Source organism: Physella acuta, unplaced genomic scaffold (assembly GCF_028476545.2).
Source record: "Physella acuta isolate Inbredline_101_S28 unplaced genomic scaffold, ASM2847654v3 ptg000369l, whole genome shotgun sequence".
Classification (NCBI taxonomy): domain Eukaryota; kingdom Metazoa; phylum Mollusca; class Gastropoda; family Physidae; genus Physella; species Physella acuta.
Window position 1 is genome coordinate 298,332 of NW_026731888.1, and position 16,477 is coordinate 314,808.

Sequence of the window (16,477 nt, forward strand, 5' to 3'; positions counted from 1 at the left end):
ATCCTTTTATGGGATAGTTATTGTTATTTTATGTTACAGTATGTTTACTATAAGTAGATTTATACAAAGTAATTATAATAATGTATTATTATCATCATTGTAAATATATGTGCATAGATATATAGATATATTTAACTAAAATAATTTAAACGCCAAATTGGTATTTTCTTTTCTATGTATAAAACTTAAACAGGAACATATTGACTTGGGAATATATTAGTATGTGACCCCTAAATAAGCCCTCATTGGTCATATTCTCCACTCTGAATAAACTTTTTAGCGCAATTTCCATTCTGGAGAATTGCGTTTATTAACCCGTCATTTCTGGATGGATGAATGGATGGATGGATGGATGTATGAATGTATGAATGTGTGTCCGCAGCTTTAAGTCGTATCTCAGTCCCTCCTCAACGAAGCAATATCGATGACTAGTTCCAAAAGCGATTATGTTAAGCAAGTTACGAGGATGAGCATAGGCCATAAAAATTCCGGGTTTCTTTCATGAATTTCCCGGAAAAGCCAAAAAACCTCGAAAAAATGCAGTTTTTGGCCCATATCTCAGCAACCAGACCACTTAGCGACTTGAAACATGTACCAATCGATTCCGGCCATAATTTAGAACAATATTGCCGAAGAAAGTTTTCAAAAATATCATTTCGTTCGGTCACAAAAATTTTTTTGAATTAATTAAAATTTGGACCGAATTAGTAGGCATTTTATGCAACCACACCACATGCGTCATCACGTTCAATAGCTGCGCGATCACGTTCAATGGCTGCGACGTCACGTTCGGTAGCTGGGCGCGCAATGGTTTTTAGTCATGTTACTCTATTGTAAATAAAACATGTAAAATACTGAATTTTTTTTTAATAAAAAACGTTTTAATAACTAACCAATGGTTTTACTAGCCCTGCTCTTGATTTACGCTACGACAGAGCTATTTTTAGATAACACAAGGAAATTGCACTAAAATTGTCACTAGACTTTTTTTAATTACTTGTTTTTTTAATGCATAGGCCTACAGTATATTTAGCATAGAGTATAAATACTGTCATAAGTAAAAAAGTATTCGAAAAAAACACCAAACCAACTAATGGTGGTCGTCAATAAAGGAGCTCAGTCATGGGAAAGTGTGGAGGAGAGGGGGGGGGGGGGGGGAGAGATTTTGCCTTATTTAAATTCGAAAAACAAACCAAACCAACTAATGGTGGTCGTCAATAAAGGAGCTCACAGTCATGGGAAAGTGTGGAGGAGAGGGGGGGGGGAGAGATTTTGCCTTATTTAAGAAGCGTCACAGCAGTTTTGTGTGTAAATCTTTTTAAAAAAAAGGCTAGGAATATATGGTGGGTTTTTTTTTAGGTTAAGATTTACTTATTTTTTAAGGTAAAATTTACTTAAGAGCCTAGGCCTACTAAGGGGTCGTCCATAAATGACGCCACACTAGTGACGGTGTGTGATGAGGGGAGGGGGGGGGGTGTTCAGATGGTTTGACGTCACACTTTTGCATTATAAGGAGCAAAGATAGTCAGTGTTAGAAAACGAAATTTAGCCCTTATTTCGCGTTTAAAATTTTTATTTTAATAACTTGTAATAGGAATTGATTAAAATACTCTATGTTGACAGTTCAGACAAGATTTTGGAAAAAATATCGATGCTTAAAGAAAAATACAACTCCATTTTTGAAGGGGGGGGTGTAGGTCTAGGTGTGATGTCATTGTAGGGGTGTAGTCTGGAATTTTTGTGAGGCTGTGTGGCGGAGGAGAGGGGGGAGGCCAAAATCAAATCGTCAACAAAGCGTGAGATCAATTATGGATGACCCCTAAGAGAAAAAAAGAATATCAACAATCATTGTATGAATGCATAGTGATTTGAAATCAAAACAAAACACGACATTTAGGCCAGTCCTAGGGGTCGTCCATAAATGACGTCACATACGTAGAAGGAGGAAAGGGTGGGGGGCATTTATACTCACACTTTGTACGGGATACATTACAGAAATGTGTCACATTGGGAGCAGGGCTAAGTTGTTTACTTTTGTAATAGAGAGTCGTCCTTCAATGACGTCTCGCTTTATTATTATTGTTTATCATTCGATTTTTACCTCGACCCCTCCCTATCACCATACATTAAAAAACGGTGGAAGGTGACGTCACTCTTTCTTTTAAAGTTAATTTTGATTAAGCAGTGATAACAGTTGATCAAAGTATATACCCATTCAAATAAAAAGCATGCCGTTATTCCCCCTCCCCCCTCCCAAAGACGTTTGGGTTGTTAATAAGCATCCAGGTTTGCTGATTCTAGATATAGGTCCATCCTGAATTTGAGCATTACTAATTACTTTTCTTATTTTAAAATTGTTAGGTTACTAAAAGATCGATAGTGTAATGTGTCTCTCATTTATTTTTGTAGGACGGTAAGAGGTATGACCAGGAAGGGAGCTAAAACCTGATACTGAAGTAAAAGTGCTACTACTGTGATAGTGCTACTGTTAACTGATTTACAGATCTAGAATCTAGATCTAGATCTATATCTAGATCTACTAGTCAGTACTTAGAGATCTATCCACTACTTCGGTAAAACTCCATTTTAGCGTATTTTATTCCCCCGCTTCACATTCACCTCCAGTTGAGCGTATTTTATTATAAACACAACCGAAACACACAAAAACGTTAGGAAAACACTAGAGTCTAGACTAGAGTTCTAGAGTAGATCTACTTTTTTTTTTTATGTATGTGATTTTTAATTAGAAAAGGTAAAAAAAAAACAACATAAAAAAGCGTTAGGTAATCCCTTAGTTTAGCGTCGGAAATTATCGGGTAATGTTTGTTGAGTTTCGGTAATTAGAGTTACGGTAAACCATGGTTTACTTGACCATTGAAATATAAATAAATTGAAAGTCGATTGTAGTAAATTAATGTTTTAATTTTTTAAGTTTAATCGACAAAAGGAAACAAGAATAAATATAATAGTAGATTTAAATTAGTAGATCTAAAAATAAAAACATATATAAATATAAATAATGTATCAAATGTAATAATTTAATGTTTTTGGCTTGCAGCGGATTTGCGACCATTAATTAATTAAATCTAGATCTAGCTAGATATCTAGCTGCTAGGCCAAGTAAAAAAATCTAGATTACGAAAATAGTAAAAATGATTACAAAATGTAAAAATGATTACAAAAATAAATCTATCCAAATTTTAAACATTCTGTTTAAAAATAAAAGAAGACGCCAAAAAAGTATGGTTTACGGTACTTCCGGTGAATTCCGGAAGTGTGTGACAGACTTTGTTATTGTTTTACTGTTTTTTACTGCTATACGATTCCGGAATAATAACCGACGCTAAACTAAGGGATTACCAAGCGTTAGAACTGTTCCAATTAAATATAAATACCGGTTGATCGTCAGCGGGAGAAAAAATCCTTACACTGCTACACACGGTCGTGGGTTCACCGTGAGTTCACATTGACTTTAGGCCTAATTAATAAATTATCAGATTGTGTCAAAGCTCGGGCAATAGCTGTTTGAAATTGTGTTGGCCTCAGTTGTAAGTTCATAAATGTTTATTTATAGCAGGGGTCTCCAAACTTTTCAGCCCGAGGGCCGCATTAACTATCAAATATCAGTTCGGGGGCCAGAGTTTCTTCCAGGCATCTGTTTGGGTTGGCGATGCCCCCCACCCCGAAGAATGTCTACCGCCCTCCCCCCCCACACCCCACACGAAATATAATTTATATTGAAATATATACAAGTGTCCCCCACCCCCTCCCCGGAGAAAAAAGTCTGAATGAAACACTTTCGGTGGCAGACAGGTCACTCGAGGCCCAAGTTTGTTCTCAAATTGGAGACCCCTGATTTATAGTATCATGCCTGGGAGATACTTGTAACAATACAAACTTAACCGCCTTGCAATTGTGAGTTACGTTTACGTACTTCACCCATTGCCATGAAAATTCTAACTGACACACGAACATAACACATTCAATATTCTAAATTTGGATTTTTCCCAAGTTTTGACAAAAGTAAATTATCAAAATCTAAAACACAGTCATTCTCTTTTTTTTTTTTATTCATCTTTATTCATTTGTTAAAACAAAAATACAATACAAATAAATAAATTGTGTTTTCCTAATGTTTTGGTGTGTTTCGGTTATTATAATAAAATAAAAACTGGAGGTAAACAAGCAATGGAGAATAAAATACGCTAAAATGGAGTTTTACCCACTATTTCACTAACTTAATACTTAATTTAGGTAATCTATCGTTTTAGCGTAATCAATTCGGCTGCAGTAGTAATGTGCGGGAGAGGTAACTGATGAATATATATATTTAAATGAGTTTATTTATACGAAGTGACTACTCGGAAGAAGATTTTTCTCCCCAACGTCTCCACTTAGTCGGCAAAAGATAGCTCTGAGCATCCGCAGTGACCTATGGCTAGGGTTAGGGCTAGAATGAGGGTTAGGGGTAGGATTAGGGTTAGGACTAGGATTAGGGTAGGCTTTTTGATGAGAATTACAGAATGATTTTTTTATTAAAAATGTATCAATAATAGCTAGCACACTAGTAAACTAAGCCAATTTAACATATTTTAACTTTCTGTGCAAAGTCATTATTACTGAAAAAAATTCCAAAGTCAGGTCAGCCCGTGGCACCCTCCACTGAACTTGGACAGAAGGAAAAAAAACTTGACCCGTGACCGTCATTAAAACAGAACGAGCCGGCCTGCGGCATAACATACGCCGCTATTTAGTTGTTTTTTCTACTTTTCAGTAATTCATAATTTGTGAATTCAACAGTACCAACGCTGCCACTGAAAATATTTCTTTAAAACACTATAAGTAGCTCGTTAAAGACCATAACCCCCCCCTTCTCCTCCCCCCTCCCCCCTCCCCCCCCCCTCCCTCCCTATGTTTAAAATCGTTTCAAACTAAATTATCTGCCCCTAATAGTCGTCACTAAACCCAGCTCTGCTTGTAAATATTTAGAGTGAACACAGCTCACTAAGACCATGTAGGGGTGGGGTGGTAGGGAGCGCGTTTACAGCTTGTTTTGTAGCGTCTTCCAGAAGAGAATTATATATATACGAGCCGGCCCGCGGCATAACATACGCCGCTATTTAGTTGTTTCTAATTTTCAATAATTCATAATTTGTGAATTCGACAGTACCAACGCTGACACTGAAAATATTTCTATAAGTAGCTCGTTAAGGACCATAACCCCCCCCCCTCTCTTCCTTCCCTCCCCCCTCCTCCCCCCCCCCCCTACGTTTAAAATCGTTGGCTCTGCTTGTAAACATTTAGAGTGAACACAGCTCACTAAAACCATGTAGGGGTGGGGAGGTAGGGAGAGCGTTTGCAGCTTGTTTTCTAACGGCTCGAAGAAGAGAATTATATATATAGATATAGATTTGCTTTTTTATTTTTTAGTAAACATGTGCTTAATCTTACCCAATAAGTGATACAAATTTGAAAATTAATTTTAATTACTGTTGTAAAGTGAGAAAAACAGCTTAATAAACACATGTTTTCTTGAGGGGTGTGACCCGGGTGTGGCACATCGCAATTGCAACTTTATATTTCTGTGTTTCATGACTAGATATGTTTACAATCAGCATGCTATGCTTTTAAAATTGATAAAGGGTAAGTATTAAGTATAACAAGTTACAAAATCTGCAATCATACTTTCAGTTTAAAAAATAATAAAAACGATCATCAACGAACCCTTAAATGTGGTTTAATATTCAATTATCTTTAGTATTTTAGTAGAATATGCTAATATTTATTCATATTTAAGCCATATTTATTAGTTACCTTATCCCTACATTACTAGTGACGGTGGAATTGATTATGCTAAAACGATAGATTACCCTTAAGTTAATACTTAGGACCTACTTCTTATTTTGTCTTATAATTTTCTAGATCTAGACTGATTTAAATCTACTCTAGATTCGGTAGTAGTTAGATCTAGTTTATATAAAATTATAAAGTCACTATAAAATATAAAAGTATAGTATCATTAAAAATAAATAAAGTTCTATAAAGTATAAAGTAACCCTTAGTACTAGTGTAGGCCAATGCCCAATAGCCCAATAGTAATACTAATAGTCACTAATAAATTAATTAGGGCCTATTGCCTAAAAAATAGGATTAGTTAGTACTAGAACTTAGATCTACTAGTAAAAGTTAGTAGGCCTAACTAAAATAACTAAAGTAAATCGGTAGTTACCACTTTAGTAGTTAGTTTTTAGAGGTTTACTAAATTTTCGTGGACGTCCACATACGGGTGGGGGGCGTTTGTCGTAAGTAGATGCATATCGACATGGGTCGGAGGGGCCCGAATTCCACAATTTTTGGGGCGCTGGGAAATTGCGTGACGCGAAAAGCGAAATGGCAAGGTGGTAAACTGCGAGAAGGGAGTGAAAACCGTCGGTCACGTGACATTTTTGCTTCACATTTTACCACCACCCGATACTTACCCAGGGTGTTGGTAGGATGCGAAGCTATCTGTGAAAATTTTAACGTGACAGATTTACAGTGATATTTGATGCAAACTTCATCAAAGACGTTTAGTTTACACTGTCGCTTGACATTCTGATAATTTGTCAACTTCTTTTGTGGCGACTTAAAATACCACCTTGTTTAAAACCGCCCAAAATACCGCCGATGATATATCAACTTATTTCTTTTGTGTGGAACACCGTGGCCGCCTGCCGCCATTGTTGCAAAGTAATTTTGCTTTATTATGTAGCAGAACGAGCCACAGGTGTAGCCTCAACCAACCGGCGGATGTGTTGCATTGAGTTAAATATAAACTAAAAAAAATGTATTTAATAGGTCAGGCCACATACCACACACCCTGAGTGTTTTGTGTTGTGCCGTAATAAATTTAAACTAATAAACTAAATAAATAATCTCCCTTTATTTTCTTTAGCTATAATTAAATTAACTAATTAAGTAATGAGATTACACAATTCCTGTATAATTTATTTTTACTATTAAAGAAACAGCTGTATTGTTTTTAATACAAATGTTACACTTTTGACCCTAAACACGTTAGTAATTTTTTAAAAATGCGATGGAGAAGAGGTCTATAGAGACGTTTTTTTTTTTCGCTGACAAGAAAATGAGAGCAGGCGGTCGTAGGATGTTAAGATTTTTTATATAGAGATCTTTATAGGACCTGTTTATAAAAAAATCAAAACTAGATCTAGATTAAAAAAAAAAAGAACAACACACAACGTTTGTGATATATCAGCTTCTTTAGTTTATAACTTAAAAAAAAAATTAACAACCAAAAAAACACGAAACACATTTTCTCCACAATCTGTGTCTCACTGTTTACCCGTGATACCGCATGTATGTCTCGCATTTTCTTCTTGCATGTTACCGCAACGTTATTTCGCTTTTCGCGTCTCGCAATTTCCCAACACCCCAATTTTTGTGGACGTCATAAATGGATGACCCCTAAACTCCTAAACTAAAACTTGCCTAACTGAACTCATTTGTGCTTGAGAGTGTTATACTCTTATAGTGACAGTTGCTGTTGTACATTTGACGACTTAACTTGTTGTCTTATTTATTTAAGTAATAGGCCTACTAATTATTTATTATTCTTATGCTTATTGTTACATTGTAGCCTGCTGTACAAAGGTGTTTGCTGTTGTAGGTTGAAATGAGTGAGACAAATAACCTGTCTTCTAACTCTGTAGAGTTAATAAAAGATGAAACAAGATTTAATAAAGTTGTAGTCGATGCTCAAAGGTATGTAGAGACATGTAGAATAATTAGACCTAGGCCTGTCTATCATAATCAAAATCATATTATTATTTAATAGGCCTAGGCATTAAGCCTTATAAGTTTATTTTGATAGACCTAATAAATTAGTCCTAATAATTAGTCCTCATTAACAAAATAATAGTGGGGAAAACACTAACTGGCGTGGAGTAAGGTGGTAAAATGGGAGAAGGGTGTGAAAACTATCGATTATGTGACATTTTTATCTCATATTTTATATTATGCACCACATGGTTGGTAGGCTGGGTGGGGTGGTAAAATGCAATGATTTCTGCTAAACTTATACAGCATCTGAAATTTCTATTTGTTCATCTTTAATGGAAGCTCATTAGGTGAATTTCAGTAAAACTTGCATCTACACTCCTATGATATAAATATTGATATTTATATAGGCCTACACACACACACACTATATATATATATATATATATATATATATATATATATATATATATATATACACACACACACACACACACACACAATATATTTTGTATAATTTATAATGGGCCATTCAGTCTCTCTGTCATTTTATTCCTTTAAACATAGGTGTGTTGTCTCAATGCAAGTGCAATGTTGACATGAATTTAAAATTTAAGGGGGGGGGGGGGGGGGGGGTTGGCTATCTTAGCATAACTGCCCAGGCAAACTCATTTAGCAGTTTGTGATTAAACGTTGGGGAAATGTCCATGGGCAATGTAACATTTTTGTTACTAGTAAAGGCTAATTTATTTTGTATTTACTTTGTGCAAACATCAGGTGATTACATGTTTTATTTTCTTTAAGTGATAGTTTGAATTGAGCAATTTCTCAATAATGATATTTGTTTAGTATATAATTGAAAACTAAGCTTTCTTTGAAAAAAAGTTTTTTCACTGAAGATTGATATATTTTTTTTAGTCATCTTCTTGTTGTTCACTTTGCTGCATCATGGGCAGAGCAGTGTCAACAGATGGGGGAAGTGATCAATGAACTTTCCAAGGACCCTCAATTTTCACATGTTACTTTTGTTACGGTATGCCATTGATCAGTCTTAATCAGTTTAAGCATAAGTTAACTTTAGATACTAGATTTAAAAAAAAAAAAAGAAGAATGTATCTTAAGTATTGGAATAATTGATAATTATTAATAATAGCAAACTAACATTATGAATTGCAGGTTGATGCTGAGAGTTTAGCTGAGGTTTCCTACAAATATGAAATAGTAGCAGCACCTACATTTATTTTCTTGAAGGTAATGAAATCATCTAGATTTTTAAAGATTATTAGTTGTTTGTTACTAATTGTCAATAGTTTATTTAGCTTATGTATGTATGTAAGTGAAGTATCTGGTTGGAAAGGCTAGACATAGGGGTCAGTCAAGGATATTAGGCTTTAAGGACTTACATGTTGCATTTGTATCTGATGAAGGTTGAAAACAAGTGGGTGGGAGGTGGCTTTTATATGTACCTAACAGCTGAGTTATTTGGAGCTCAGTGTGGTCAGGTTGGTAAAGCACATGGTTGCTAAACTGAATAGTCCCGAGTTAAAACTTCTGGGCAGATGAGCCTCAATAACAGGGTACAGTAACCCATCTAGGAGAGAACTCCAAAATCAAACAACTTTTGCCTGTAGTTTTAGTTTGTTCTTGGATGGACAAATGCTATGGAAGCAAATACAGAAAGAAAAGCAGGCTGAAATTGGAGTCAACTGTCTGTATGGCCTATAACAAGTTGACACACATAATTCTTAAGTGCAGTTGAGGAAATCCCTTCCAACATTACAATTAAGAATAAAGAAGGAAAAAAAGCTGACTTATTCTATTTTGTAAAACAAGCTGATGGTTCATCAATGTGTTAATAAAATTATAGGCTGGAAAGCAAGTTGACCGACTGGATGGTGCCAATGCAGCAGAGCTAACAGCAAAGGTTACTAAACATTCTTTCACAACTGTTGGAGATCTCAACCAGCCTTCAGCTAAGCAGGTAAATACTGATCCAGTTTATGTAATATTTTAGCTTGAATTTTCCATGCATTATGACAAAGGATTAAGTTAATATTGAACTCAAATTTGTGCATGGGTCTGATAAGTAATATTATTCAAAATTATTTTCGGGAGATACTGCAGTGCAAACTCAAAGTCCAACGATAGCAGTATGTTTAAATTGATCATTTCCATTTAATAAAACATCAATTTTTTGTTGGTTTAATGTTGTTGACGTTTCTGTAGCAGTATAAGTTTCATAGGCTAGTGGTATTAACCCTACAACAGGTTAGATAATCCCTTAGGTTTTAATTTTTAACAATTATATATGGTTATCTACTTTAACTTTTTTTCTGTTAAAATAAATTTCTTTCTTAGGATTTGAATGATAGACTAAAAAAGCTAATTAATTCTTCATCTGTAATGCTGTTTATGAAAGGATCACCTGCAGCTCCAAAATGCGGTTTGTACAATTTTATTTTTAATTACTGAGACCATTATGATGAATTTTAAGAATTGTGTTAGCTGTTAGCATATTAATACTAGTTGCTTGTTTGGATTAAACCACAGCTCTATTTGTATTTTTTGGATATTTGATATATAGATTTATCCAGATCTTTTTATTCATAAGATATGTCTGATTAAAATAAAATAATTGTTTTCTATTTTTAAAATGGTTGAAAATGGTATATTTAAACAATTTTGAATATAATGAGTAATTTTCATACTTTTTTAAAACAATATAGGATTCAGCCGACAAATAACACAAATTTTGAATGAGCAAGGAATTAAATTTTCATCCTTTGATATTTTGGAAGATGATGATGTGCGTCAAGGTAAGCTATTTTTTGTCTGCATATTTTTAAATAAACTTTAAAAACAAAGTTTTAAATATTAGAAACCTTTTTATTTTCCTATTATAGTCATTTTTTAAGTCAAATGTTTGTATCTTAGGGCTCAAGACATTTTCAAACTGGCCTACATATCCACAGCTGTATATCAAAGGGGAACTTATTGGAGGGTTAGATATTGTTAAAGAGATGGTAGAGTCTGGGGAACTGAAAGACTTAGTTCCTAAAGTGGAAGATCTAAACTCAAGGTATGCATGTGTAGTAATAAAAATGCATATAGTTACCAAACTTTTACAAAGAAAAAACACAATAAATGATGGTTTATTCTTTGATCAACTGATTGTTGAAAATTGTTTTTCAAATTAAACAATATAGTGCTTTTGTGCACATGTGATACGTTTTTAAACAATACACATTTTCACTTTGATCAACTGATTGTTGAAAATTGTTTTTCAAATTAAACAATATAGTGCTATTGTGCACATGTGATACGTTTTTAAACAATACACATTTTCACATCCAACAAAATTGCTCAATAAGTACAACTTTCTGTGCCAGTATATCTCATTGATACGTTTTTTACAAGATATATATTGAAAAACTTTCTATTAAATGTTCACAACAGACAACTTAAACTAAGTCTCATATTTGAAAAGGTTTATATGCTTCTTTGCTGCCTTTAGATTTTATGCCAACAATTAATACTTAGAGAAAAATTTTACAAATTACAGATGGCCTATGAAATAGCTTTCTCTATACTTATCCCAAAAAATACTTTCACAATATTTGCTTAAAAATATGTTGATGCAATGATTATTTTCTAGTTAGAGCCTGTCTTTGAAATCATTTTATATCATAAATCTTTTACATTGATTAGCATTTTATGTATGAAAGTTTTTAATTATTTTTTTCTCAATTAGATTACCCTTTCCATATAGATTTAAAGTAGTTTATGAAATATTTGTGTATTTTATCTGTTATGATTTTCATTAAATCTTTGAACATTTTTTTATTTCAATTACATTAGATTGAAAAAGCTGGTTAACCAATCCCCTGTCGTTTTGTTTATGAAAGGAAATCCAGCAGCGCCACGTTGTGGTTTCAGTAAAACAACCGTCTCCATTCTTGATGAAGTTGGGTAAGCTTATTTAATTTTTTAACGTATTATAAATACAGTAATTAAGTATTCAACAAAGAGTTTAAAACTATTTTCTTCGCTCTTTCAGGGTTCCATACACCACTTTTGATATTTTAACAGATGAAGAGGTTAGACAAGGTTTAAAAACCTTCTCCAACTGGCCCACATACCCACAATTGTATGTAAAAGGGGAGTTAATAGGTGGCCTTGACATTATAAAGGTTTGTGATTCATTTTATGAAAACTTCAGCCTTAAACAAATATCTTTTAATTTTTGCATAGCTATGTGTATTGTCTTCTTCTTCGTTCTTAATTTTTAGTGTTGGGAAGGATCGAGCCTTATCTGCCAGAGGGTTTAAACTTGAGACTTTTTTCGAATTTATCAACCATGAGCTTTGCCGACTCAACCATGCTTCCATCACAATTAAGGATTACGTGTCAACTGGTTATGCGCCATTGAGGCCATTAACTCCAATTTCAGCCTGCTTTTCTTTTTGGATTTGCTTCCATAGCCTTTGTCCAACCAAGAACAAACTACAAGGCAGCAGTTGTTTGATTTTGGAGTTATCTCTCCTAGAAGAGTGGCTGTCCCCAACTAACGAGCCTCATCTGCCCCAGGGTTCGAACTCGAGACTTTTCGGTTTAGCAACCATGAACTTTACCGACTCGACCACGCCGATCCCCTATTGTCTTCTAATGATGTACAGTATTTGGGCCACGCCTCTTCCACCCTCTCTTTTCAATTTTCCCAATGGTCTTCAACTCTTGGTTTCTCCTTTTTTATTACCACTAAAAAAGGACAGGTGAAATGAAACAGCCATGTTTGACCATGAACCATTCACTTTTCCGATTTCCATGATGTGTACAGCATTGGGTTTTTGCATAATTGTCCTATATTATGTTGATAACTTTTCCTGGAAAGCCAGGAAAAGCTCTAATGTATACCATGATAGATGGTGGATACTATCAAAAGCTTTTTTTTTTCAAAATCTATGCAATTAATAAATTGATGGGAGTTTCATATTCCACTATTATGTAACAAATATTGGGTCATTGCATGGCCTATTACCCCTGAAGCCAGCTTGCTCTTTCATCTCCTTTTCACATCCTGCAGCAAGACTACAGAATTTTTTTCCTGGCACTGATAGTAGGTTAATAAGGATGTCATATCGCAGAGTATTTTAAGTCCGGTTCTGTTATATAAAATAGAACTTATCCTTGTTTTAATCTATTGCCTGCCCCCTAGGCGCATAAGCACTGTATTAAGGTAGTCTTGTTATATCTGGAGACAAGTTTACTCTGTTAATACGGCAATCAACTTGTTCCCACTCAAGATTACCCTTTCTTGCCTTATTCTCCATAATAATATCAACTCCTTGATATTGATCATCAGATGTAAGAGAGTAGACTACAGCTGCTCCTAAGTCTGTCCATCTAATTTCAATGATGCCCATAATGTTGACCCTGTATTTTTACATTTCTTTTGTTACTAAGCTGTTTTTCTAATTTCATACATGGTATGAACATTCCAAGCTCCTGTTCTGAGTTCTGGTTTGTGAGACTCTTGTGTCAAAACAGAGACTTCCTTGTGACTTTCATCTGTGCTCGTCATATTAGGCATCTATGTCTCATCCCACTTCTATCACATAGTAGTCACACATTTTTTACTAGCACAAATTCAAAATCCTCCTCCTTTCTATGTTAGACTTCTGACCAAACAATAATTGTTTTATACTAATACTAATGTATTAATTTGTTGATGAAATGTATCAATTGTTTTAAAACTTTATTTCAAATGTTAACAGGAATTAAAAGAATCAGGAGAACTGGAAAGCACTCTGAGAGGTTAATGTCATGACTGCTGTTATGATTCCACAAATTCTGTGAATGCCAGACATTTAAAACAAACCCCAATGTATTCAGTGATGTTTTGTTAAGCAGATAATAATTTAAAAACATTTTAAAATTGTATTTTTTGGTTAGCTCTCAATATTGCATAAGCACTAAATTAAAGCAGTTAAAATCATTTTTTTTTACTCAAAAAATGAAAGAAAAACTGTGCTTTTTTTCCAGTCAAAAATGTAAATAGTATTTACAAATTTTTGCCCTATATTGATCTTGAGAGTATGCACAGTCTGTTTTTCAATTTAAAAAAAGTATCTGTGAATAGCCTCAATGATTCAGACGATTATTTTCTTAAATGTTGATTAGTATTAATGCAGATTAATGTAACTAAATTAAGAAAGCTGCTTAAAGGTCAGTCAATGTCTTCACCTCAGTGGAACGTGACTTCCATTTTGCAGTAATATAAATATTTTTAGAGCATTTTCCTAGCAAGTGTGCAGAAGATTGTGTTAGATTTTAAGAATGCTAGATTTTAAGAAACACTAGTTTGGTATGTTCTGTATCGTTGCTACATTTTTTGTATGAAACTTTTTTTGAATTAAAATTGAGACAGAAATTTTGTGTTCTCTTGCGCTTCTATGTATATATATATATATATATATATATATATATATATATATATATATATATATATATATATATATATATATATATATATATATATATATATATATATATATATATATATGGTTAAGTGGTAGGCTTATGTATGCTAACATTAAAATCCAGAGTTTGGATCCCGAGCTGGAGTCTGTACAGCATCCTTGAGTCCACCCATCTCTAATGGGTATCTTATGTAAGGGAAACAAATACTGCTGGACATAAAGCTGACCACACTATCCCCTTGTATGTCGGCGAGGTAATTGAAACAAATGTGAACCCTATATGCGCCAGTTGTCTTGTGTATGAATGGGTAAAGATTAGGTATACATATAAATATATAGTTATAAATATACACATATGGATGGAGGGTGTGAGAAATGGATGGACACGAGATAATAAGACACAGGTAATGTGCATCATGCAAGGAGGGATTTTTCCATCCACATCAGAGATTTAAAAAAGTGTCTCATGGTATTTAAAAAAAATGATAAATCTTTGTCTCTTTCCTTAAAATATTGCTCTCTAGGACATTTTGCTGCAACATTAGTAATTTGTTGTACTTTTTGAACTTTGCTGCATTTGTGTGTTTGAAAAAACAAGCTGAACTGGACCTAAGTACAATGGGGTGTAATCCACAGACTACTAATATTAATAATTTACTAATGCTACTCTCATGTGACTGTGACAAATAGCTAAAGTTATGTCGAAATTCTATGTAAATATTTCCATGTGACTAAACTATGGTCCATTTTTTTAAAGCTTTCTCCTTAATCTTGCATATTGCGAAATATTACACTAACCTTTCTGAACCATAGTCCACTATTGAAAATCTTTAACTTGAGCTTGCACATTATGAAGCATCCATGTTGCTGAGATATTAATTTTAAAAAAGTTCATAGCTTTAAAGTCACCTTTAAAGTTTAATACACCTTAATAATATATGGTCAGTACTATGTCATCAGATGTATCATTTTTAATGGAGACAGTTGAAAAGAAATGGAAAAAATAGCCAATTACTGTACAGAAAAGTGTGGAAGGATGTTGTAAATGGCTTAGCTCGGGTCTGAATGGAAAAATGTAAAGAATTAAAATACACCATACACATTGCCCTGTCCCTCATTAGAGTGTGGACCCTGAGGTACAGTGGTGAAGATTGGCAAGCTGGAAAATGAAAAAAGAAAACAACAAACAACTGAAGTACCCTTTCAGACATTACAGTCCATTAGGCAGGTGGTGGAGTTCACATGTGACCTCAACATGTGTGGTCAGCACTGTGCTCGGCCGTCCTTACTTTCTCTCAGAGCTGAGTTGACTCCGGGACGTCCTACATATGCGAGCTTGGGATACAGTTGAAGTCTGAAAGTAGCAGCAACAATTTTCTTGTAGAAAAACACAAAACAAAAACAGCTGAACAGGAGCTGCTTGTATGTGGGATTCATATGGACTAATGAGCGCCTATTTGCATACAGAGTTTCTTCCAGACATCTCTTCAAGGGGTCGGAGCCCCCCCCCCCCCCCCCGAACGAAATGGAATTTATATAGAAAACATACTTTTACCAGTGTCCGCGCCAACCCCCCCCCCCTGGAAATTTTTTTCCGCCCCCCCCCCAATTATCAAGTGCCCCCCCCCCCCCCCCCCGGAGAAAAAAGTCTGGAAGAAACACTGTTTGCATATGCTTTTCAATCTCACTTTCTGGCCACCACATTTTCCCCCTCCTCCCCCTTATCAGATGAGCGCATGATTCGACAAACTATAAATAATGTTAAAAGTTACTTTTTCAACCGCTTTTCTTTATTTCATCACCTTTGTCATTTTTTTCTTTCTTTACTCGCCTTTTAAAAATTATCTTTTGATATATATTGATCTTTTGAAATATAAATCTTAAAGTGCGGATTGATTGAGAGAAAAGGTAAGGGGAGACAACAAACGAGTGGGTTTGTAGACAAATGGTTTTGTAATGAAAAAGGGAGCGAACTTCAGCGAAGTTTAGGGAAAAATAGTTTTTATGCAGTTATGTTCCTCTAGTCCATATAAACTAGACTTACACTGAATCATCTGCGCATTTTCAACAATTGTCATTTGATATATAAACACGTATAGGTTTGTTCATTCGACATAAACGGAACTTTTAAAAATCATATGATTATTTTTTTAACAGATGCGGATAGAAAGTTGATTACGCCGGGCATTCAAATCAATCATGGGCATCCACTGGCTCAC

At 34.4% G+C, this 16,477-nt stretch overlaps 1 protein-coding gene across 4 annotated transcripts; it reads left to right on the forward strand.

Moving 5' to 3' along the window:
• The first annotated feature begins 2,437 nt into the window (after nt 1-2,437).
• Nucleotides 2,438-14,202, forward strand: LOC131941697 (glutaredoxin-3). 4 transcript variants are annotated; one of them, XM_059301123.1, is made up of 11 exons: nt 2,438-2,456; nt 7,640-7,764; nt 8,698-8,812; nt 8,956-9,030; nt 9,647-9,760; nt 10,138-10,222; nt 10,506-10,595; nt 10,714-10,858; nt 11,638-11,748; nt 11,837-11,969; nt 13,554-14,202. In XM_059301123.1, the coding sequence occupies exons 2-11, from the start codon at nt 7,676-7,678 to the stop codon at nt 13,596-13,598; spliced, it is 1,002 nt and encodes a 333-aa protein (XP_059157106.1). In that variant the 5' UTR covers nt 2,438-2,456; nt 7,640-7,675; the 3' UTR covers nt 13,599-14,202. The 4 variants fall into 4 exon arrangements, with proteins under 4 accessions (XP_059157106.1, XP_059157105.1, XP_059157104.1 ...); XM_059301122.1 differs by having other exon boundaries at nt 2,451-2,573; XM_059301121.1 differs by lacking the exon at nt 2,438-2,456 and adding an exon at nt 4,224-4,254.
• The last annotated feature ends 2,275 nt before the right edge of the window (nt 14,203-16,477 follow it).